At 45.2% G+C, this 25596-nt stretch overlaps 1 protein-coding gene across 7 annotated transcripts in view; it reads right to left on the reverse strand.

The window, feature by feature from the left end:
* Positions 1–1152: 1152 nt before the first annotated feature.
* The window catches only part of ARHGEF1 (Rho guanine nucleotide exchange factor 1), a 58713-nt gene continuing 34269 nt past the window's right edge, over positions 1153–25596 (reverse strand). For 3 of the 7 annotated variants that reach the window (XM_039352186.1, XM_039352184.1, XM_039352190.1), the window contains 21 exons: positions 25343–25492; positions 24350–24452; positions 23508–23519; positions 22529–22717; positions 19702–19886; positions 17673–17819; positions 16768–16850; positions 16374–16499; positions 15425–15539; positions 15067–15167; positions 14143–14220; positions 13093–13168; positions 12212–12379; positions 11806–11893; positions 10179–10286; positions 9198–9265; positions 8258–8425; positions 8002–8163; positions 6425–6576; positions 5471–5564; positions 1153–4140 (listed from right to left, as the gene is read on the reverse strand). In XM_039352186.1, coding sequence (XP_039208120.1) covers positions 5487–5564; positions 6425–6576; positions 8002–8163; positions 8258–8425; positions 9198–9265; positions 10179–10286; positions 11806–11893; positions 12212–12379; positions 13093–13168; positions 14143–14220; positions 15067–15167; positions 15425–15539; positions 16374–16499; positions 16768–16850; positions 17673–17819; positions 19702–19886; positions 22529–22717; positions 23508–23519; positions 24350–24452; positions 25343–25492 — 2357 coding nt within the window. In that variant the 3' untranslated portion in view covers positions 1153–4140; positions 5471–5486. The remainder of the gene's footprint in view (positions 4141–5470; positions 5565–6424; positions 6577–8001; positions 8164–8257; positions 8426–9197; positions 9266–10178; positions 10287–11805; positions 11894–12211; positions 12380–13092; positions 13169–14142; positions 14221–15066; positions 15168–15424; positions 15540–16373; positions 16500–16767; positions 16851–17672; positions 17820–19701; positions 19887–22528; positions 22718–23507; positions 23520–24349; positions 24453–25342; positions 25493–25596) is intronic. The other 4 variants (XM_039352187.1, XM_039352185.1, XM_039352188.1 and 1 more) reach the window with 3 other exon arrangements.

A 25596-nucleotide genomic window follows, 5' to 3' on the forward strand; every position in this document is an offset into this window, starting at 1 on the left:
CTAGCGAGGCTCAGATTAAGGAAGCCGATTAAAAGGATGGGATGCAAGCAAACAGGAGTCTCGACCCCTACGCTCTTAAGGAAGAACAGGAAATGTTGCAATATCCCATAATACCCACCCTTTTTTTTCACCCCATCATTAAACAGATGACAAAATTAAGAGGACCCCCCCCCCTTTCTACCACTCCTATGATGCTTTTCTATCAAAAACTGCCCGTCTACTTTCTGCTTTATGTGGGAACTGAAATCCAACATTAAAACATTCAACGGAGCATAACCTACCATGGTGCCATTATGAAAGCATTCTCAAGACTGTTTGCCATAAAACTCCAGGAAAAAGTAGGAAAAAGTGCCACTTGCCCAGAGTGGGGTTTAAAGAACAAAAACTGCATTTAGAGAAACATTTCCCAGGTCAGAATATCTCAAACACAAATAGAAAAAGAGATTGATATAGAATTGAGAGAATGGGTACAAATAAATATTTAAGAATCTTTATGCTGCCTGGCTCGGCTTGGAAAAAGAGTAACAGTCTAAATATTTTGGTCCCCAATGGTATTTACAATTTTAAAATTCCCGTTATTTTTGGGTGGACGTGTGATAGAGCAAAAGAAAGCCATGGCAAATTATTGAACCAGGTTAAAATATCCCAGCGTCAAGATTCTCAGGAAGTTACGAGCTAATGCATGGGGTAGCAAGTAAAATATAGCTAAAATAGCCCATCCCTATAATAAGGATCTTCATTAATATAATGTATATTTATCACCAAACCACTGGATTATGCACTTAGGTTAAGAATATTGAATTTGGCAAATGGATGATTTCAAATCACTGGTTTAAGCTTCGAAATTCCCAAGAATTTGGAATTGGGGACTGTGATCCAGCCACCAAGTGAGCAGATTAAAAAATAAAAGTTATGCACCAAATGTGCCCTGCCAGGAATCCGGAATGTGTGTGCTAACCCCAACATTTTTCTCCACTTTGATCAAACCTGGGAAACAGCTTTTTGTGTCTCTTTTGGGGCTTAAAATATAAAGTGATGTTCTGATCACATCATGTTTTCTTCTGATAGAGCTATGCAAGAAACGCAGGGCAGGCCACAGCCTGTTTATAAAAATGGAAAAGAAAAATGTATTCTCCTTTAATTTCTGCCTGGAAAAAAAAAAAGAGCGGAGAGCCAGAAACATACTGTCCGTAGATTAAAAAAAAAAGAGTTCTAGGGACGATCTTGAGAATATTTCTTAACACTGCAAAGGCGTCAGTTGTGAAAACACGTCTTTTAGGACCAACATCCTCTTCTCCACCCCTTTAACATTATATACTTCATAATACTGGGAGGTCACAGAAAAAAAGTCTCACTGAATATATTGGTTTACACGCTTTGTACAACAATAGATTTTTAAAAAAATAGACACAACTAAACATGATCTCGCTCTACATAAGACAGTCCTGGATTCCCCATCATTCCCTTAACATGGGGACTGTTTCCCAGCTAACAAAAAAAAAAAACCAAACAAGTTTTCTTAAAATACTAGCATATTATCAAAACAGTATAAAGACACTTGGAAGCAATTGAATAAAGATCTGTCTCTAAAATCGCTGGTGGATTGGCCCCCTCATCTCTATATTCCCTCTGTGGGGCAGACACCATCCCTTTTTTCCCTCCCACATCCAAACTTTTTTTTCTCACCTCTTGGCTAGATTCAGCTTCTTTCCCAGAAACTTTCCAGTATCCCCCCCCCCCATTAACCCATCACTTTCCATTCTGTCACCAGCAAGGCTTTTTTTTTTCCAAGAGAGAAAGGAAGCACTCTTGTGATTGCTTAACAACAGCTAATCCCTCCTAATTGGGAGGCAGAAAAAGCGAAACGAAGGGATTGGATGCTGTGTGGATATAGCAAAGCCAAATCCTCCCTGAATTTTTAAAACTCTTCTACTTCCTGGGACCAACTGTCACCAATGGCAGCTTACAGACTTATGCAACCGCTGCAGAGGGATTGAGCAAAGAGGTTGAGAAATTCTTCCAGGATTTTAATAACTCCTAGACCCTTTAGAAGCACCAAGAAGTAGCACCATGTGTGTATGCATGTGTGTGTGTGCGCGCGCACATACCTATACATTACACATACACACAGCTGTGGCACCACCTGCTGAACAGAGCGCAGAACAGCAGATCATCAAAAGCAGTGAGGTATCCGTGCATTGCATTATGTGAGGGTTCGAAAGAGGCCCGTATCTGCACTCCAAAAAGTGTGCTGCTTGTGTGTGGCTCGTGATTAACAACTTGTGGCACTATTGGCAGGCAAGGAAGAGCAGGGGAGGATGGCCCGAGGTCGAACGGAATGAGCGCTAAGTGCCGATTTTGGCAACAGGCTCACGGTCGGATCCGTGATTCAGAATGCACTTAGGATACATGATATTTGGACTCGGAGAAGAGAAATGGGGGGTGGTTTCCCTAGTGAAAAGATAATAGACGATTGAAGGGGGGGGAAACGGAAGGGGTATGTAAACAGGAAAGGTCTAATTGGAATGAAGCTTCAGGAATGGTTGACTTTTCATAGGAGGAATGTTTCCTTGCTCAGCACCCCAGCAAAAAGCTTTGAGGTGAGGGGATCCCTTGCATAGAGCCAAGGATTCAGGATGACGTTCCGTTCAGGGTGCAGGTATCCCCATTTGTACCCAAGGGAAGACTGGCAGCATGAGGCAAACTAGGCTTCTGGGAAGCATGTTGGTTGTTACCTTTTTCCCAGTGAGAAAATAATTCTCAGACTTCTAAAGGCACTGCCTTCAATTCTAGAACCATGCCAACTTGTCACCCAACCTTAAACACAGGACTCATTCTTTCTTGTCCTCTACTTCTCTTTGTATTTGGAATGTATATTCTTTAGAACTTTAGTCCAAGGGTCCATCGTTGGATCAACTGCCTTCCCTAACCTCGGAAGCCCTCAACATAAATGGAAACGACAATGTCCAGAAGTCCTCAGCTAACATGGCTTTTGGTTGGTCATTCAGGAAACAGTAGACCCAACATTACGAAGTATGGGGACTGGGAAGTTAGCCGTTCAGGACTGTGCTCTGGAGATGTGTCACAAAGAAAAGCACCCACCTAGGTTTTCACCTCTCTCCTTCTGTTTTGTAAGAATGTCACGCTTCTGGTGGTGATGGGTTTGGGTTGACCGGCTGGAGGAAAAACATGACGGGGCAGGAAGAATTGGGGACCTGATTAAATGAGTTCAGATAGTTATAAGACCAAGATTGGTAGAAGAATAGGAATGTCTGCAGGGTTTACCTATGTGTGTCTATGCAAGGATAAAATATTAACCTAAGAATATAAATTGGAGAGATTTCAGAATTGAGTTTGTTTCTCTTTCCTCTGGAAGCTTGGCTGCAATTGCATTTTTTTTTAACAAGAACAGTGATACATGTCTGGAAGTTAATACATGAATGGGTGAGTTACACCCCTGGGAGCTGAGGATAAACTTTTGAGGGAAGGCACAATAGCTACTAAGTGTTCTTAATTACACACCCTCTTTGAGGTATCTTGGGAGCCTCTTAGTAAACAGGCCATCGAATTATGAGCTCTGGTCTCAGGCACCTGAGTTCTTGGTTAGCCCAGCACCTCTTTTGGCCAACAGAGAAGATCATCAGATCCCAGTTTTGTAATATGTCACCCCTGAGAACCAGCACTGTAAACTATTCCCCTGGCTTAAAAGTGAAGCTGACCTAAGAAAGCATCTTTCTTTCTGACCTAGTGTGAACTTTCCTCTCCACACACCTGGACTTTTCAAAATAAGACGCTTCGACCTCTAAATCAGGGGTGTTCAACCTTGGCAACTTGGAAGACATGTGGATGTCAATGCCCTGAATTTCCCAGCCAGCATGGCTGGCTGGAGAATTCGGGGGGAGGGTGGGGGGTTAAGTCCACAGGACTTAAAAATTGTCAAAGTTGGATAGCCCTGCTCTAAATATTTCCCCTTATACTGTGATCTAGGCAGAAAATTCTATGTACAAAATCCACAGCATCGCTCCCTATACAAAACAAGCAGCAGCTTAAATCCCCGTGAGGCTGCCTCATGCTGGGAAAGAACTGGCTGGCAGGATAAACGGGTTGGCCCACAGCCTCTTCCTTCGTTTTTGAACAGACCTGGAAAAAAAAGAAGAACCACCGAGATAAGAAGGACAAGAAGCAACGGGTGGAAACTCATCAAGGAGAGAAGCAACCTAGAACTAAGGAGAAACTTCCTGACAGTGAGAACAATTAATCAGTGGAACAGTCTGCCTCCAGAAGTGGTGAATGCTCCAACACTGGAAGTTTTTAAGAAGAGACTGGACAGCCATTTGTCCGAAATGGTGTAGGGTTTCCTGCCTGAGCAGGGGGTTGGACTAGATGACCTCCAAGGTCCCTTCCAACTTTACTACTATTATTATATATGAAAGCCATTATCACTTAGAACAGCGGTTCTCAACCTGTGGGTCGAGACCCCATTTGGGGTCGAACGACCATTTCACGGGGGTCGCCAAACAACGCAGTCCGCCATTTTTTCCCCCCTTTCCTTAGCTGTGCTACTCCCTTTTATTCTATTGGCTTTTGAAAGCCAATAGAATAGACTCTCTTGAATAGAGTCTAATTCTATTGGCTTTCAAAAGCCAATAGGAATTGTCCAGGCTGTCTCTGCCCTGCTGAGCCCGCCAAAAGTCCCATTCTGCAAACGGTGCTGCACCAGTTGAGTAGTCCTCGACATACGACCGGTTGAGTAGTCCTCGACTTACAACCGGTTTTGGGGGACGCGGCATTAAAAAGTTTGAGAACCACTGACTTAGAACAGCAAAGAGATCAATCATTCGCATAGAAAAAACAGAAAGGGACATTTCTAAGCAACCCTTCCTCGAAGTTATGACCGTCACGCCCACACACCCCCCCCCCCGTGGTCACTGGGTGCTTGGCAACTGACTCACATTTACGACGGCTCCTGTGCTCACAGGATTGCAATGGGGGACCTTCCCAGCTGGCTTCTGACGAGAAAAGTCATGGGGGGGGGAGGGGAAGCTGGATTTGCTTAACGACCCCACATGATTCATTTAACCGTGTGCTTTGCTTAAAACCACAAAAACAACCCCCTTATTGACTGCAGTAAAAATGGGTCATAAAATCAGGTCTGGTTAAGTGACGACTCATTTAGGGACCACACTGCTTAGTGACCAAAATTCTGATCTCAACTATGGCTGTAACTCCCCAAAAGCAGGGATTCTGACACTCTTCACACACAGGGCCTTAGTTCCTCTGGACTGAAACTGGGGGCAAAAGTGTTTATTTCAAATGTCCAAACATCTGTCAGATGAACATCTGCCAGTTGTGACCAATCAGCCTCATCTATCATCCTTGATTGTTGTGGATCCCTGGGATGGGAAGGAAGCGGGATCAAAGACCCAAACGGCTGACATCTCAACCCTTGCCTGCTTTGCCCATTGCCTACCTTGCTTGGCCAAGTCTCATGTGGAACCAGGTTGCTGAGATGATGTAAACTTGCCCATCAGCTGCTGAAGCCTCCAGTATTCTGTTTCTATATCCTAGTAGGACAGACAGAGAGTGTCACACTAAGGGGAATCTGCAAGGAATATGGCCTGTTATTTGTTAGGGGCAAAGGATCAAGACCGTGCCTTGTTGTAATTCAAAGCTTTAATGCTCAAGCCGTACTCAAGAATCTACTGAAATAAAGTTCAATGTTAAATTGATAAGACAGATAAATTGATTCGCCAGATAAGACTCAATGGAATTCAAGAGGGACTTGGACCGTTTGCGACAACGTAAGGATTCTAGGCTGATGACTCATTTAACTCTATCCCCAGCTCTGCCTGCTCTTCTCCTACATTATCCATCTCGGTCCGTATGAAGTTTCAGTCTGCAGAAATAATTGTCTTGCTTTTCGTTTTCATCAAAAAGCTTCAAAACTCAAAGAGAACCATGGATGAAGATTGCAAAGTAGCCCTGGAGGTGCAGTAGTTAGAATGTAGTATTTGCAGGCTAACTCTGCCCAAAGTCTGGAGTTCAGTCCTCATGGACTCAAAGTTGACTCAGCCTTCTATCCTTCCAAGGCCGGTGAAATGAGGGCTCAGATTGTTGGGGGCAATATATTAACATTGTAAACCACTTAGAGAGTGCTGTGAAGCACTGTGGAGTGATATATAAATCTAAGTGCTATTGTTCTTGCTAAGAACATCGTCACCCTTGCACTCCGCCTCTAGGCCTTTCTTAGGTCACATTCCCACGCCTGCTTCCATCTTCTCCTGTCTCCACCAGGAACTTTCCAAATATTTTAATGTCTGGGAAAGCCAATTCCCTCAAGGAAAACGTGCCACCATCCATCGGGGGCCAGGTGATGACTCGGGAAGAAGGATGAGATGGAACTAGAGGAAAAATCCACGCTCACCTTCAGACCCTGAATGGCATCTTCTAGAAGCCTTAAGTGATGCTTCACCCCGTCAGATTGCTGGAGGGACAGAACGATGGGGAAACGGGGACTTTCCTTATCCAGATGCTCAGAACTCCACTCTGGATCTGGAGGGCCATTCAAAGAATTGGCTGTAGAGATAAAAAATTTTTTACAGCATAATGATTGAGGTAGTTCAAAATGGGCCCAAACTCACTTAACAACTGTCTAGATCAAGGCTTTTCAACCAGTGGTATGGGTACCACCTGTGGTACATTGGCACCTGGCAGGTGGTACACAAACATCCTAGAAAAGTGGCAGCGGGGGAGGGGAATGAGCTGAACCGGTGGCAGCACCGCACAAGCCTGAGCAAGAGATGGCTGGAGCTGCAGGGCTGAGCGGAAGCGCCAGGATCAGTGCCAGGCTCCAGCTGGAGCTCGGCGCTGATCCTGGCGCTTCTGCTGAGCCCAGAAGAAGCGCCGATCAGCTGGAATGTTGCAGCATCTCCAGGGTCTTGTGATTTACATTTAGATGCTTGGCAACTGATTCATATTTATGATGGTCACAGTGTCCCAGGGTCATGTGAAGGGACCACAACCTGCTGCAACCAACCAGCAGACGGGGGGAATAAAAACCAAACACCCCCCACCCCATCCCCGCTGCCAATTCTCAACAGAAATGCTCACAATGAAAACATCAGACAGGAGGAAGAGCATGGGTGGGCGGGCAGGCAGGTGTCTTGCTAGGCTGTGGCTTGGGGGGCACTTTTTTCAGTGCCATTGTAACTTCAAACAGTCACTAAGCGCACTGTTGTAAGTCGAGGACTACCTGCACTTCATCACTTTTTTCCGTTTTTTTTTTTGGTCATCAAGTTTTTGACACCTTGCTAGGCGACTGGTGGTCCTCGGATATTGCCATATCCTAAAAGTGGTACAAATGGGTGAAAAGGTTGAAAAGCCCTGCTCTAGATTAGGAATGGAGTGCAGTACTGCAGGCCACTTTAGCTGACTGTGTTCAGCAGGTCAGCGGTTCAAATCTCACCGGCTCAAGGTTGACTCAGCCTTCCATCCTTCCGAGGTAGGTAAAATTGAGGACCCAGATTGTTGGGGGCAATGTAAATATATATATATATATATATATATATATATATATATATATATATATATATATATATATATATACATACATACATACATACATATACATATACATATACATATACATATACATATACATATACATATACATATACATATACATATACATACATACATACATACATACATACATACATATATATATACATTGCTTACTGGTGTACATCTCTTAGAGCAGTGTTTCTCAACCTTGACAATTTTAAGGCATGTGGACTTCAACTCCCAGAATTCCATAGCCAGCATTGCTGGCTGTGGAATTCTGGGAGTTGAAGTCCACATGCCTTAAAATTGTCAAGGTTGAGAAACACTGGCTTAGAGAGTGCTTGCACTTAAAGCGGTATATAAGTCTCATAAATAAAATAAATAAATAAATAAATGGAAATTTTGGGCTTAATTGTGGTCGTAAGCCACGATGCTCACCTGGAAGCCTCCTGCTATTGTCTCCTTCCATCCTGAAAGTCCCGTCCCATTCCTCTTCTGCCTCCTGGGGGTCTCCATTCTCGGGAGAAAGATCTGTAGGTTCTGCAGGAAAAAGGGCCTCTCCTTCGTCTGGTATCTGAAGTAGCCTCTTGAGGGCCAAAACTGGAAGGAGACAAGATTGTCCCTTTACATCCTCTGTGGGCAGCAGAGACTTGCTCAGCAGAGAAGAAGGAAAAAAAAGGTATTTATTAAGTACCTCGGTCCTGGGCAGCAGAAGCTAGAGTGACCTGGCCAGGAGGTTGAGATCTGCAGAAAGTCTGTAGGTCAGCCACGAAGGCTTCCACCGCCTTGTCCATCTTTGCTCCACCAACAGGATTCCGGTCCTCAAACTCTGCGCCTTCCAGCACGCCATCTTTTTCTTGCTCTGAGTTGGGATAGCAAAAAACAAGACACAGTCGGATCCCCGCTGTTGTCTCTCAAACTCAGAGGGCAGTAAAAGCCGCGTAAACATTTCTTCAGCCCGTCCTCTAAGATATTGAGAGATTTGGTTCCAAGGTCGTATTGCAGAACCTCCAGATCAAGCTGAAAACTCGAATGATTAAATCGGGTGTTTATAAATCAATTCCAGATGACTCCCCAAAATACCTTTTCTAGAATCGACTCAGAAATCTAGCTCAGATCTACCTGTTCTGAATTTAAATCTGAAAGTGTAAATCAGGGGTGTCCAATCTTGGCTACTTTTCAAGAGCCGAGGTGGCGCAGCAGTTAGAGTGCAGTACTGCAGGCCACTTTAGCTGACTGTGTTCAGCAGGTCAGCGGTTCAAATCTCACCGGCTCAAGGTTGACTCAGCCTTCCATCCTTCTCTCTAAGCGGTGTACACCATTGCTTACTGGTGTACACCGCTTAGAGAGTGCTTGCACTTAAAGCGGTATATAAGTCTCATAAAATAAATAAAATAAACTTGTAGACTTCAACTCCCAGAATTCCCTAGCCAGCCTGGCTGGCTGAGCAATTCTGGGAGTTGAAGTCCACCAAGTCTTAAAAGTGGCCAAGGTTGGTCACCCCTGGTGTAAATCACACCATGCTGATTTTTCTGAAATGACAATCCCAACAGAGTGATTTTCATTGACGAGGTAAGAATTTAGGTTATCTGCCCCATCTTCTCCTTTTTCCCTCCTCCAACCTTCCTCCTTACCCTCTGACTGCAGTGCCTCCTTAAGGGGGCTGCCGTTTTCTGCTCCACCCAAAAGGGTCTCTGAGTAGCTGCCAAGAAAAAAACGAGAGATGTCAGTCTTGGTCACATACCTGCCTAGCCTTCTGACTTGAACACAAGTGTCTGTCTTCCCATTGAAGAATGAGTTTCCTGATCTCTTTTCTTGGCCAATGTGGGATTTGTGGTTCACAGCCTGCAATTCTGGCCCCATTTTGCTAAGAATCCAAGGTTTGTATATTCTACAGATGGTCCTCGACTTACGATGACAATTGGGGACTGGAAAATTAAGTGGTGCGGTCATTAAGAGGCATCACATGACTGCACCTGTTTTTAGATCCGTTTTTTTTGCTGCGGTGGTTAACTCAGACATCAAATGATTGCGATTTGTGACCTTTCCTGCCAGCTTCTCCATTGACATTGCTTGTCAGAAGCTGGCTGGAAAAGTCGGTCATAACCATGGGACGCTGCAACTATCATAAATGTGAACTGGTTACCAAGCGCACGGATCATGATGACGTGACTGCAGGGATGGTGCGACTGTCCTAAGTACAAGGACCGATTGCAAGTAATTTTTGTTCAGCACCATCATAACTTTGAACAGTCTCTGAAAAAATAGTTATACGTCAACACTACCTGTATTGATCAGCAGACAGAACACAATAACTATTTCTACAGCTTTTTAGGACTGACATACTGTCCTTCCATCTAGATCAGTGGTTCTCAACCTTTTTAAGGCCGCGACCCCCAACCGGTCCTAAGTCGAGGACTACTCAACCAGTCGTAAGTCGAGGACTACTCAACTGGTGCAGCACTGTTTGCAGAATGGGACTCAGGTCTACTCAGATCTCTTTTATCGGAAGAAAAGGTCACAAATACAACTTCCAATCTCTGCATTATAGTCTCCATTATCCTTTCCCCCCCCCCTCGCCATCTCCTCCCCTTCCTCCTTACAACATTACTTACTAGCTGGGACTATGTGGTGAAGTCCGGTTTGTTACAGAAAGCCGAGGTTTGTTACTGGAAGCGGGCAGCTTCAGTGACCCGGCAGTATCGCTAATGATGTTGCACCAGCTAGGATGGGGGAAAAAAAAGAAAAGAAAAGAGAGTCAAGGGTACCATCTCTCCCAAGCCAGCATCCTCCCAAAATTTGGGGACAGCGAATACCCCCTCCCCCACAGAATTTCCCACCAAACACAAAGGTTTTCTGTTGTGATGAGATTTGGTACAACCGCAGCAGCATCTTTCTGTCCCAATTTTGCATGAACAGAGCTTAACTATTTAAAGTGGTGCTTTAAATAAAGATAGAAGAGTCCTCTCCATCATCCCAGTTGAGGGGGGGGGAAGAGAGAGAGAGAGAGAGAGAGAGAGAGAGAGAGAGAGAATAAGAGAATGAGAGAGAAAAAGAGAGAATGAGAGAAAGAAAGAATGAGAGAGAGAGAATGGAGAATGAGAGAGAATGGAGAATGAAAGAGAGAAAGAGAGTAAGAGAATGAGAGAGAGAAAAAGAATGAGAGAGAATGAAAGAGAATGAGAAAGAAGACAGAGAGAGAGAATAAGAGAATGAGAGAGAAAAAGAATGAGAGAGAAAAAGAGAATGGAGAATGAAAGAGAGATTGAGAAAGAAGACAGAGAGAGAGAAAGAATGAGAGAAAGAGAAAGAGAGAGACAGAATGGAGAATGAGAGAGAATGGAGAGAGAATGAGAGAGAGAGAGAGAGAGAAAGAGAATAAGAGAATGAGAGAGAGAAAAAGAATGAGAGAATGGAGAATGAAAGAGAGAAAGAATGAGAAAGACAATGAGAGAGAGAGGGAGAGAGAGAGGGAGAGAGAGAGAATGAATGAGAGAAAGAGAATGAGAGAGAATGGAGAGAGAGAGAGAGAAAGAGAATAAGAATGGGAGAAAAAGAAAGAGAATGAGAGAAAGAAAGAATGAGAGAGAGAATGGAGAATGAAAGAGAATGAGAGAATGAGAAAGAAGACAGAGAGAGAAAGAGAAAAGAGAAAGAGAAAGAGAGAGAGAGAAAAAAAGAGAGAAAGAGAGAGAGAATGAATGAGAGAAAGAGAATGAGTGAGAGAGAGAGAGAGAGAGAGAGAGAGAGAGAGAGAGAGATGCCCCTTCATCCAAACTAAGTAGGCAATCAATCAATCTCTCACCCCTGTCAGTACTGGTAGTCCTTGACTTACGACCGCAATTTCTCTTGCTAAGCAAGACAGTTGCAAAGTGGGGCTTGCCCCATTTTATGACCTTTCTTGCCACAACTGCTAAGGGAATCACTGCAGCTGTTAAGTTAGTAACCCAGTCGTTAAGTGAATCTGGCTTCCCTATGGACTTGGTTTGTCAGGTCACAAAAGGAGGATCGCGTGATTCCCCCCCCCCCCAGGGATGATGCGACCATCATAAATATGAACCAGTTGCCAAGCGTCCGAATCCTGATCGCGTGACCCTGGGGACGCTGCAACGGTTGTCACTGTGAAAAACGGTCGTAAGTCGCTTTTTGTAACTTTGAAAGGTCACTAAATGAACGGTTGTAAGTCGAGGATTTCCTGTAATCTGGGCAAGTTAAATCTCCCTTCCCACCCCAATTTCTTACTTCTTCCTTTCTGACACCGTCTGAGCCACCAGTTCGTAGATCTGAGCCCCGTTCTCCCAGCTGAAGATCACGTAGAAAGCCTTGATGTCTGCAAGAAAGAGGAGACCATGAATCCTCCTCCTAAAACAGGGGTTCTCAACCTTGGCAACTTTAAGACTTGTGGACTTCAATTCTCAGAATTCCTCAGCCAGCTTTGCTGGCTGAGGAATTCTGGGAATTGAAGTCCACAAGTCTTAAAGTTGCCAAGGTTGAGAACCCCTGTCCTAAAAGAAAACAACCTTTATTTCGAGCCTTGACCACGTCCAACCTGGAATGAGAATGTGGGCAGAGGTCCAAACCAATCAACACCCAAGGCCAAAGTCCTCCGCGTCTGCTTTCAGCTCCCGTGACCGTCTCCTGCACCCACCTGTGGCCACTTCGCGGGTCATGGCAGAGTTGAGCTTGATGATGGGGGACAGCATTTGTTTCCCATCGGGGGTTGGGGTGATTGTGCGGCTGTGACACTTGAGCACCAGGCGTTCTTCCTGCTTCTGGAGAAGAACCAAGATATCATCCAGCAAGAGGACGTGGACATCTGGAAGGGATCAAGGCATGAGACATATGAAGCGAAAGGTGCTGGGGAAGAGGATGTGAGGAGGAAGGTGGGGAGGGGAGCCCTAAAATAGGTCTCTCAGCCAGGCTGTGACCCCCCAACTTGTCTTCCTTAGCTGGTCTAATGCACTGTGCTCCAGTTCCTATAATTGGATGGCAAGGTTGGTTTAGATCAGGGGTAGGCAACCTTGGCTCTTTTATGACTTGTGGACTTCAATTCCCAGAATTCCTGAGCCAGCATGGCTCAGCATGGAAACCTCTCTCTTTCCCCTCAGCATGGCTGGCTCAGGAATTCTGGGAATTGAAGTCCACGAGTCATAAAAGAGCCAAGGTTGACTACCCCTGTTTTAGCTTGTGATAAAATAAGACTTAAAATAAAAGATCAAGACGCCAGCTGAGATACTCAAACCCGAACTTTGGCGACAACCAAAGAACCAACAATGCAGAAGATAACAGAAGAAGTGGGACAATCAAATATTCAGACAGAGGACTCAATTGAACCAACAAATACAGCTGATGGAAAATCCAGAAAAGGAAGTGGCAGCGCTGAAAACGGAAATGACTTTCTATATAAATCAGAAGAAACTTGAGAAAGAATAATACAGGCAAGCAATATCGAGCAAGAGAGGCAGAAAAAAAGTGGGGAAGAGCAGATAGACCTTCTCATTCCCGGCGCTCCAGACGGTCCCAACTCACCAACTGATTTATCCTTGGTAACACGCCACGTCAGGGGTCCCTCGTACACAAGGTTGCGCTTGGTGATATCTGTGTTCTGTGGAGAAGAGCTGGTTAGATTCTGTCTTCTGGCAAAGGTTTTCCATTTCTGATAAACACCCCCCCCCCCAACGACACATCACCGTTCGGGTTTTGAAAAACAAGTTCCCTTTTCTCCTGAGGGGTCTTATGCCTCCCATCACAGCAAGGCAGGCCAAAATTCCACAGGGACAGCCAAGCAGGGTAAATGTGTAATGTCAAAGCTGTTGAAATGTTGATGACCCTAGAAGTCCTATCCCGTTTGGGTCAGAAGCACCTTTTTAAGGCACTTCTGGGTTGAAAAGATTAGTCAGTGACCTCATTGTGGCCCAAGGGATACTTGTGGGGGCTCCTTTCATGTCCCCGTCAAGGAGCTGGAGCAAATGATGGGAGCTCACCGTGCCACGTACGGGGTCTCGAACGCGGGTTTTGCTAAACACCAACCCCACGTCCTAACCACTGGGCTCCTTACCATGGAGGTAATGACTCAGAAAAGACAATCTCAGAAGCTTGCCCTGACTAAGTTACAGGTAGTCCTCAATTTATGACCGTCACTCACCGACCATTCAAAGATACAACAGATCCCCCAAAGCTACTTCTGACCCAATTCAGAAGCTGCAATGTCCAGGCCTCCTTCCCACAGTCAAGTGACCTGTGTTTGGGGCACTCAGCAACAGACCTGTATTTATTGGTCATTTGCACTGCCCCAGGATCACATGACTGCAATTTACTTTTTTTCTGGAAATGGTTGTTGATTTCTGGTTTCCAGAAAAGAAACATATCGTAGTAAACAAGGCATTCTCTTAATTCCCCCTTTAAAAAGGTCATAGAATCAGGTCCATCTCACGACGACCTGCTTTACGACTGCAATCGCTAGGCTAAATTATGGTTGTAAGTCAAGGGCTACTACCTGTACAGAGATTTAAGGACAATTCATTTACTGTTATGGCTTCCTCTGTCCCCACTTGGGTTGAACGCTCTGTTGGGACTCACCCGAAATTCACTCAGCAGAGGATCGGTGCTTTGTTTAAGGTTGGAGAGGTCCAAACGCCGCTGATAATCTTTGAGTTTCTGAAAAACATTAGACAGGGCTTTTCAACCTTTTCACCCATTGTACCACTTTTAGGATATGGCAACATCCGAGTACCACCAGTCGCCTAGCAAGGTGTCAAAAACCTGATGACCCCCCCCCAAAAAAGGAAAAAAGTGATGAAGTACAGGTAGTCCTCGACTTACAACAGTTCGCTTAGTGACTGTTCGAAGTTACAATGGCACTGAAAAAAGTGCCCCCCAAGCCACAGCTGAGCAAAACACCTGCCTGCCCACCCAGTGACACGCTTCCTCCTGTCCGAGGTTTCCATTGTTGTGAGCATTTCTGTTGAGGATTGGCAGCGGGGGTGGGGTGGGGGGTGTTTGGTTTTTATTCCCCCCATCTGCTGGGTGGTTGCAGCAGGTTTTGGTCACTTCACATGATCCTGGGAAACTGTGACCATCATAAATATGAATCAGTTGCCAAGCATCTGAATGTAAATCACAAGACCCTGGAGAGGCTGCAACATTCCAGCTGATCGGCACTTCTTCTGGGCTCAGCGGAAGCACCAGGATCAGTGCCGAGCTCCAGCTGGAGCCTGGCACTGATCCTGGCGCTTCCGCTGAGCCCTGACAGCCCTGCAGCTCCAGCCATCTCTCGCTCAGGCTTGTGCGGTGCTGCCCCCGGTTCAGCTCATTCCCCTCCCCCGCTACCACTTTTCTAGGATGGTCGCGTACCACCTGCCAGGTGCCAATGTACCACAGGTGGTTCCCGTACCACTGGTTGAAACGCCTTGCATTAGGATGCCCATTTTTTTTAACCAACACTGAAGTTGTGAAGAGCAAGGGAAGGACTTTTTCAGAGGTTGCTCGAGGGAGGATCCTTACCAGTAAATTCTCCATGACACGCACTTCTTGGTTGACGTGGTTGAGGATCTGACGACAGCACTCAGCCGCCCTTTCCACCTTCTGACGTTCCTCAGCCTCCTCTGAGCCAGGGACAAGAAAAAATGAAAGGTCTGTGAAGATATGTTTCTTTAGACTGATCTTTCCGCTGAAATTAAGCTAGGTGTATTTTCCACGAAACTGGACATCAGGAAAGACTGAGGGCAAAAGGAGAAGGGGATGGGGAAGATGAGATGGTTAGACAGTGTTAGCGATGCAATGAGCATGAATTTGGGCCAACTCGGGGAGATGGTGGAGGATGGGGGGGGGTCTGGCATCCTGTGGTCCCCTCTCTGCTCACCAGTGCATTTGGCAATAGAATGGAGCAACAGCGGATACTTGGTTAGCCTCTGCATCTCAATAGGAATGATGTCCTTCAACTGTAATCGCCGGCATCGAGGTTTACTTTCTGCTTCCTATGGAAAAAAGGAGAAGAACCGTTCAACAACCAGTGAAAAGGTACCTGGAAAAGGTATTATGGAAAGGCCCTCTCTGGGGTTGCCTTTCAGATCTGTGTAGCTCAATGGTTCTCAACCTTTTTAATGCCGCGACCCCCAACCGGTCATAAGTCGAGGACTACTCAACTGGTGCAGCACCGTTTGCAGAATGGGACTTTTGGCGGGCTCAGCAGGGCAGAGACAGCCTGGACAATTCCTATTGGCTTTTGAAAGCCAATAGAATTAGACTCTATTCAAGAGAGTCTATTCTATTGGCTTTCAAAAGCCAATAGAATAAAAGGGAGCAGCACAGCTAAGGAAAAGGGGGAAAAAATGGCGGACTGCGTTGTTTGGCGACCCCCGTGAAATGGTCGTTTGACCCCAAATGGGGTCCCAACCCACAGGTTGAGAACCACTGGTGTAGCTGGTCTCTCCCATGAAGAAGATGCTCTCAAAACTATTTATCCATCCAGTCTGTCTATCCCCCATCCATCCATCCATCCTATCATCTTTTTATCTATCCATTCACCCTATCTCTATCTATCTATCTATCTATCTATCTATCTATCTATCTATCTATCTATCTATCTATCTATCCCTACCTACCTACCTACCTACCTACCTACCTACCTACCTACCTACCTACCTACCTATCCATCTACCTATTCTTCCTATTTATCTATCCATCCATCCCTCAATCCATCTATCATCTACCTACCTACTTACTTACTGCATCCATCCATCCATCCACCCACCCACCCATCCCAGTCCTGTTCCAGGAATGGCGGATTCCTCTCCTCTCTCAGCACTTACCTGAATGAACTGGTTGAAACGAGCTTCTTTCTTCTGCTTTGCCTTCAGCTGTTCTAATGCAAAAGATTGGCGACTGCAAAAACGGGAAGAGATCTTCTGAAACCAGTTTCCTTCAGACCCATCAAACTAGGGAAAAGATAGTAAGAAGGTCAACCATTTGAAAGGTCTCCTCCCATATCATTCCCAGCCCCGGGGTTTAAATCTCAAATCTTCCCCTCCCACTGTCCGGGGCCTGTGGATATTTGTCTGATCTTTAGCTGGTTTTCAGAGTTAGAGATGGCACTCAATGGTTGTGTCTGGCAGAAGCATCATTAGAACTTGCCTTGCCAACTTCGCCCCTTCTAGTTGCTTCCACACAAAGTATTATTAAACCCAGATTAAACCCTGCTCTTACTCTAGCCAGCAGAGTGCTTCCAATTTCAGAGACAATCAAATTATTTTCCTCCCTCAGCTTCTTCAGGTTGTCCAGAAACAGTTCTGAAAAAAGATGAGACAGCGACAAAACATGAAACAGAGAAGCAAGAAGGCCATGACAATGGTCCAATCAACCACAGCAATTCCGATTATTCCTGCTAAATACAGTAGTGGCCAAAATTGTGGAAACCTTTTGGGAAAAATGTACAGTAGAAATGCCATCTTTGGTTAAGTCTCCATCAATTTTCCTTCTAATTTCTTTATAACTGTAGCCTTGTTCACTTAATAATACTATTTTACATCGCTTTCTGGGCAACCAGTCAACTCTTTGCACCATGTCTTTAATTTTATTACATTTTACAAGCTCACTCAATGAAAGAACATCAAAAAACCCAACCAACTTGATAGCGATCACATAACACATTGACAAATATCCTCCTCTCAGCTTCAATACAGGACATCAATAACTGGATCCTACCGTGATCTGACTGGCTCATTGCCAAAACAAGATGACATCTGATTGGCTCTCTAAACACTCATGCTCATTGGCTACCATCAGATGAAGGAAAGCGACCTGAGATCAACCTAAGCAAGTTGTGCTTCTTTTTTCTGCTTATTTGGCTATAACTTTTCATAGCATACAGTACAGATAATTGAACAAACTTTGTTGCATTACATTCTTGATTAAAGTATCTTTTCATTGATATATAATTTTATGGTACTATTTCCCCCAAAAAGTGGTGTTATTAGCCATCAAACTTCAAAAATACACTTTTCTCAAAAGGTTTCCACAATTTTGGCCACTACTGTATAGTAAATTTAGCTTGGAAGCCTTGGATCAGCTGCCCTGCCTCCACTCCACCCTGTTTGCTCCTCTGTTCTCACTGTGTTCGTCGATCAGATCTTCCAGACTGGGAAAAATGTTCACCAGTTCGCTGTCCGTGAAGTATCCCTCGGTCAACAACGGTTGATAGAAAACCTCAAGCAATACCCGAAGCATCCGCATGTGGGCGTGCTCTGTGATAAACAGTTCTAAAGTAGGAAAGATGAAGGAAAAAATCAGCTTTTAGGAAATCTATGAAATGTCTAACTACGATTAGAATTTTTGTGTGCACAGAGGTGGAAAGACACATCAATTCCTACAATAAAAGATCAGAAGGTTTAAGGCAGATAGGGCCAAATTAAATTTAAATCTTAAATTAAGTCTTAAATTTAGATTTAAGTCTTAATTAAGGAGAGGAATTTATCTACTTTTGTTTCCACTTGGAAACCGCTTTGAGATTTGATGCTTGACAAAACATATTAGGAACGGCTGCTGGAATTGGGTATGTCTAGTTTAATGAAGAGAAGGATGAGGGGGGGACATGATAGCAGTGTTCCAATATCTCAGGGGCTGCCCCAAAGAAGAGGGAGTCAAGCTATTCTCCAAAGCGCCTGAAGGCAGGACAAGAAGCAATGGATGAAAACTCATCAAGGAGAGAAGCAACCTAGAACTAAGGAGAAACTTCCTGACAGCTAGAACAATTAACCAGTAGAACAATCTGCCTCCAGAAGCGGTGAATGTGCCAACACTGGAAGTTTTTAAGAGAAACTGGACAGCCATTTGTCCGAAATGGTATAGGGTTTCCTGCCTGAGCAAGGGGTTGGACTAGATGACCTCCAAGGTCCCTTCCAAATTTATCATTATTATTATTATTATATGGACAAAAAGGAAGCTTTGCTTTTAAGTTTTAATGACTAGATTGACTTTGGGGTTACCAAAGTGGTCTGAAGTAATTAGAAATGTAAAGCAAAAGATTGAGGTTCTAATTCTTCTTGTACTCTTCTTCGCTGGAAAAAAAATCACAAGTCACTCCCTTTTTGTTTCTTTTTTCCTTATCTTTTACGCTCCTCCTTTTTCACTTTCTTGACTTTTGTTTCTATTGGCATTCGATCTCAACATAAACTTTAATTAAAGATTATTAAAAAAACAACAACAACCTGCAACTTAAAAAAAAAACGGTTGGAAACCTAAAACTTCCATGACGTTTGCAAAGTCCTTGCTTTGTCATTTTGTCTGTTTCATCTGTTTCCCGTCTCTTTGACTTTTTGGGTTTGCAAAATATTTTTTACCTGTTACTTTTGTTTTTAATGGTTGTTAATAGTAAGAAACATGCTAGCTAGAGAATTCTGGGAGTTGAAGTCCACACAGCTTAAAGTTGCTGAGGTTAACCCAAAGAGGCTGTTTTTCCAAAAGGCAACTTGGACTTCTGTTTGTTTTTTTTCTTTGAAAATGTTTCGGTTCTCATCCAAGAAGCTTCTTCGGCTCTTCAGTTAGAACTGAAGGAGCTCCTTGGATGAGAAGCAAAATGTTTTCAAGGAAAAAAAAACCCAAGAAAATTCAGTTGCCTTTTAGGAAAAAAAAAAGTACCTTTGGGATAATCATGATCTGGATGATTGAGAATATCCATAGACATTTGATGAGGTTAAGAAACGATGAGTTCTAGGTGCTACAATAGATGTTCTAGATGCTACAGTAAAAACTCCACCTGACTTCCATGAGTTTCTGAGTCTGGTCTACCTAGTAGGGCTGATGGAAATTCCTCACGTAAGGAAGTAGGAAGGTTGGAGGAGAAGTGGGGAGAAAGGGGAGGAGAATGGTGAAGGAAAGAGGAGAGGAAGAAGAGGGAAGTAGGGAAGAGAAGAAAGGGAGAAAGAAGGCAGAGAAGGAGGAGTGTGGATACAGTGAAAGGGGAAATGGGCGAGCAACACCAAAAGTCATGTGTATGTATTTATTTCATTTTATTAAAAGTATCTTATAGATGAATGTAAAAAGAATGTATATTAACATCTGATAAATATCACGGTATATGTATGGGGAGAGTTTGGAAAAATAAAAAAATATTATGAAAAAAAAAGGAAATTCCTCACGTACCGTTGATCACTTCTTGCCGCTTCACTTCACTTTTCTTCAGCCTGAGGAGGGTGTCGGGGGGGACAAGCTCCCGCCAGTTTGGCGGGTCCTGTTCCAGTTCCGAAACACGCGGCTCAAACTCCTCAGACTGGGGAAGCAGAAAGGACGGCGGGGGCTCCCCTCCCCCGGCCCCTCCAGGCTCCAAACTGTAGGAGTCAAAGTGAAAGACAAAAGATCCAGTCAGGATAATCCCACGTTTACTTCTCCATCTGTCCCTCCCTTCTTCAATGTTCTGGTGATCATGATTGCTCTGCTCCAGGTCCCACTGTGGTAGCAACTTCTAGTCAACTATGGTTGATCTAGAACAGGGGTAGGCAACCTTGGCTCTTTTATGACTCGTGGACTTCAACTCCCAGAATTCCTGAGCCAGCGTGGGGGAACTATGGCCCCTTCATGACTGGTGGACTTCAACTCCCAGAATTCCTGAGCCAGCGTGGGGGAACTATGGCCCCTTCATGACTGGTGGACTTCAACTCCCAGAATTCCTGAGCCAGCATGGGGGAATTATGGCCCCCTCATGACTCGTGGGCTTCAACTCCCAGAATTCCTGAGCCAGCATGGGGGAACTATGGACCCCTCATGACTCGTGGACTTCAACTCCCAGAATTCCCGAGCCAGCATGGCTCAGCATGGAAACCTCTCCCTTTCCCCTCAGCATGGCTGGCTCAGGAATTCTGGGAGTTGAAGTCCACAAGTCATGAAGGGGCCAAAGTTTCCCTCATGGTAGCTCAGGAATTCTGGGAGTTGAAGTCCACAAGTTATAAAAGAGCCAAGATTGCCTTCCCGATCTAGCAAAAGGTAAGCAGAGTTGTAACTGGATTAAGTGACCACTAGGAAATCCCGAGATTGCACAAGCTAAACTGGGATAGAAGAATCCCAGGAAAAGACAATGTCAAACCACCTACACAGTCTTGCCAAGAAAAAAAAAAAAAATACAGTTAGCCCTCAACTTGTGTCCATTGTTTAAGGATGGTTCAGAATTTCAACAGCTTCAGAAAAAGTGACTTACTCACACTCGCAACTGTTGCACCACCCTGGTGATTATGTGATTGCAACTTGGGCGCTTGGCTCACATTTTTGACCGGTTGTGAGATCTTAGGATCAAATGGCTGGAATTTGAGACCATTTTTGCCAATTTCTGGGGAAGCTGGATTCATTTAACCACCACGTGATTCGCTTAAGAACTGCAATGGTTTGCTTAACGACCGCCATAAAAATTATGGTAAAATTGTACTTACTTGACCAACTTGATTTACAACCACAATGATTAATGTTGGAAATTCAGGTCCCCATTGTGATTATAAGTTGAAGGCTACCTGTACAGATGTGTTCATTAATTTGTCAGGAGATTGGGTTCAATGCCAAGGATCTCCTGGTCTCCAGGCCAAATCCATCACATTAAACCAGTGCAATTCCAGATTTGCAACATAGATCTGTTCCAAGTGCCAAAAGCATTGCTACAGCAAATGCTCTTGGCAGATCATCTTAAGAAAATGCTATTAATCATCTACCACAATCATCTTCAACTCATCACAGAAGCATTTTTCCCCTAGGATTTTACAATGGGGTAAATTCAAGAACACCTATGAGATGCTGCTGGGTTTTTGTTAAGAGTTTAGGACAGTTTTTCACCATTTTGTCACTGCACAGCTCCCAATTCAACAGAAGCCTTTCTCCCAGTCATAGTTGCCGAAAGGAAAAAAAGTAGTGGGTGAATTTAATTTAAATGAAGCTATTTTCCAACGCGCCTGAAGGCAGGACAAGAAGCAACGGGTGGAAACTAATCAAGGAGAGAAGCAACCTGGAACTAAGGAGAAACTTCCTGACAGTGAGAACAATTAACCAGTGGAACAACCTGCCTCCAGAAGCAGTAAATGCTCCAACACTGGAAGTTTTTAAGAAGAGACTGGAAAGCCATTTGTCCGAAATGGTGTAGGGTTTCCTGCCTGAGCAGGGGGCTGGACTAGATGACCTCCAAGGTCCCTTCCAACTTTACTACTACTATTATTATTATTAAATCTCAAGAGATTATACTTCAACATCTACTGAAAATTATATTTACATGTAAAGAAGGTGGCACAGCTGATTCAGGAGCTGTGCTGGACTATTTTATTCCTTCCAAGATGCCAAGAGTGGTTCTTTTAAAGCAGTGTTTCTCAACCTTGACAATTTTAAGGCATGTGGACTTCAACTCCCAGAATTCCACAGCCAGCAATGCTGGCTGTGGAATTCTGGGAGTTGAAGTCCACATGCCTTAAAATTGTCAAGGTTGAGAAACACTGTTTTAAAGGCTGCATCTTTCCTACTCTCACGTTTTAGAGCAAGGGTGTCCGACCTTGGCAACTTTAAGACCTCTGGACTTCAACTCCCAGAAGACCCCAGCCAGATGTGCTGACTGGGAATTCTGGGAGTTGAAGTCCTCAAGCCTTAAAAGTTGCCCAGATTGGACACCCTTGTTTCAGAGGAAGACATTTGAGAGAGAGGCATCTTCTCTTTCGTTTATTTATGAATTCAATTTGTTTGTCATTCGTCTTGCTGCAAACTCTTTCAGCGTCAAGGACCATGGAGCAATTGTTTAATTTCTTTTGCAGACAGATAGGATCTTCCCTGCTCCCCATCCTTGGAGACGATCCCTGGGAATGCATCCATTGTTTAGGCTACTCAAGATCTCCAGGGGGATCTGCCAAGACTGATGATCCTAAGTGGCACAGGGTCTCCTGTAATTCTTTGACAATGCGCCCCTCTCTGCCCACGTTGGGGCAGCTGAAATGGCGGCCTCTCCACCTACTTGCGGCTTCCCTGCTTCTGCCGAGCCTGTTCTAGAGTTGGTTTTTCTTCCAGCTCGCTGGCCCGGGCCGCGGCTTCAATGTCCACATCGCTCCGCGAACGCGGCTGTTTGCCTTTGGCCGAGCCTCGCTGAGACCGCTTCCGCTCGTAAACCCGCAAGCTCTCCGAGCGGCCCAACTTCCCTGGCAGCCTGGCAAGGGGTAGGGGATAGGCACAGCCAGGCCACAGACAAGTAATAATAATAACCAAAAAACAAACAAAACAAAAAAACCACCAACGCGAGACCAAGGGACGTTGGGTGTGACAAGCCAAAGAGACGTGACACGGAGGGGAGATGAAATGAATCACAAGAGGTGGACAAGAGCCACAGACAGATGTCGTGAGCGACACACACGGAGAGGCGTCACAAAGACCGTTTTGACACCGAGAAAGTGGCAGGGATCACAACCGGGGTACACGCAATAGGGAAGGGGAAGAGGGGGGAGGAGGAGGAGGACAAATTTGCCACAGGCAGTGGTGGGAAGAGAAAGGGAGAGAGAGAGATGTGAGACCCCCTCCCCAAGAACAAACTGAGATATCCATGCACCAGAAGAAGGGAGGGTGGCACTGCGAGGCAGACACACACACTCCTGGCAAGCTGGATCCAACCCGTGGCTGGGCCCAACTGTAGCGACACCCCCCAAAAAGGTCTTGCTTCTTGGGGAGGGGGGTTGACAATACCACCCCAGCCACCTCCTGCCCCTTGTCAATGCTCAAAATAAGGTCTTCCACAAGAAGGAGCTGCATGGGAAGAGAAGGAGCACCCGGGCCAGGTGAGACCTGGAGTTAACCTTTTCTCCAGCCATCGGTTCGGGAAGGGAGACATGGCTTCCCAAGGCAGCTCTGGAGAACAAAGAGGTCATACTTAACTCAGTTTGTGTGTCTTCCCCTGAGGAAGAAACTCATGCAAAGGGTGAGTAGGGGGTGAGGGAGCCACCAACCTTTTTCGCCTTCTAGAAGGGAAGAACAGAATACAGAAGGGTGATTGTGTTAATCCCGATAGGAGAGAAAAAAAAGGAAAAAGGAGGAGTGTGTAAGGGGAGGGGAGGGAGGGTGTTGGGCAAACCTCATATGAAATCTCAGGAAGGGGTTAAATGCTGTTTAAATGTGAGTTGAACACCAAGGAACCAGGATCGAGGAGATAGAAAACCAACCTCCACATAAGTCTGGAGGTAGCCAAAGTGACAACAGGAACTGTGTATTTATTTTATTTTAATCTATTTAAATATATCCCCCTTGTTATTATTTTTTTATAAACAACACTAAGTGGTGAACATATCTCACACTCTTTCCTCACAACAACCCTGTGAGGTATTCTGGGCTGAGAGAGAGGGACTGGCTTTGAGTCGCTCATCTGGTTTTATGGCTAAGGACTAGAACTCACTGTCTCCTGGTGACTGGCCCCAAATCACCCAGCTCACTTTCATGGATGAAGCGGGACTAGAACTCACAGCCTCCTGGTGATTGGCCCCAAATCACCTAGCTGGATTTCATGGCTAAAGCAGGACTAGAACTCACAGTCTCCTGATCTCTACCCAGATACCTTTTATCACTAGATCGAATAGCTGTTACTCTCCAAGGACACATTGACATAGTCTTTAGATTCCTGGCCAGCCTTACAATCTAGGTTTGTCCAGATATAACTCCCAAAGTTTGTGGGACATCCTTCTGGCCAAAAAAGCTGCCTAGATTTGCCCAACAAGTTATGTCCACCTGTAGGCTTCATAAGGACCCCAACTCACTCTTTGCAAGGCCATCAACACCCTCCCCCACCTGCCCTCACCTTTCATTTTCTGCGCTTTCATCCAGCGAGAGCTGCTCTCCAGCCAGAGGTTGCTCAGTAACCGGTGAATCTCCTGAATCAGCTAGACCCGCACTGTCCAATCCTAAGGAAAACAGAAGAAGGTGTGAAGGAGGAGGGGAGACACGCTGCCAAATCACCTAATTTCATTATCTTCCTGTAGTGGAAGGTGGTCTGGATTCCCAGGAGGGAGGGGCTGAATTCCAGAGAACCAAGAGACAGTGAAGCTTAGACAGTTTGGCTAGGACAGGGGTAGGCAACCTTGGCTCTTTTATGACTCGTGGACTTCAACTCCCAGAATTCCTGAGCCAGCCATGCTGAGGGGAAAGGGAGAGGTTTCCATGCTGAGCCATGCTGGCTCAGGAATTCTGGGAGTTGAAGTCCACCAGTCATAAAAGAGCCAAGGTTGCCTGCCCCTTGGCTAGGAGGAACAGGGTCAAGACTGCTCCTCCCTAGAAGTTCTCAGAGTATATCTTTAGTGATTGCAGGTGCTTGTCTAAGTTTGGCAAGATTAATATCTGGCTCCAAAAACCAAGAAAGGCACGTTGAGGTTCCTTTATCGTTCTTCACCTATAGGCAGAAATTTTGCCCAACTAAAGCAAACTACTTGCAACATTAAAGAGATACTCTGAGAATTTCTAGGGAGTTGACTCTTGATTCTCTTCCTCCCAACCAAGGGGCGTCCAACCTTGGCAACTTTGAGGCTTCTGGACTTCAATTCCCAAAATTCCCCAGCCAGCGTGGGAGGGACCTTAGAAGTCTTCTAGTCCAACCCCCGGCTTAAGCAGGAAACCTTAGACCATGGCTGGCTGGGGAATTCTGGGAGTTGAAGTCCAGAGGTCTTAAAATTGCTACGGTTGGACACCCTCGATCTTAACTTTGCCGTCTCTTGGTTCTCAAGAAAGCAGCCCCTCCTTTCTGGGAATCCAGACCACATTCCCTCACACTCCCTTTCTCCCGTTCATCCCCTCTCACCCTGTTCTCCGTCATTGCTCTCTCCAGGTGGGGGATGCACAGTGACAGACACACCAGAGGGATCCTGCGCCGAAGGGGTCCCCTTGCTCCGCCCGGAAGTTCCTTCTGTTGACTTGGTTTTTTTGTCCAAGGCTGGTGTCTTCTCAGCTGCTTCGAGGAGAAAATGACAAGAGGAATCAAACACTGTCAAGAAGCCGTTGACCTCTGCCAAATTGCTCTTCCCACCTCACCCTTCGTAATGGGCTTATGCACAG

This window comes from Crotalus tigris, unplaced genomic scaffold (genome assembly GCF_016545835.1).
Source record: "Crotalus tigris isolate CLP2741 ecotype Arizona unplaced genomic scaffold, ASM1654583v1 scf7180000018413.2111637, whole genome shotgun sequence".
NCBI lineage: Eukaryota > Metazoa > Chordata > Lepidosauria > Squamata > Viperidae > Crotalus > Crotalus tigris.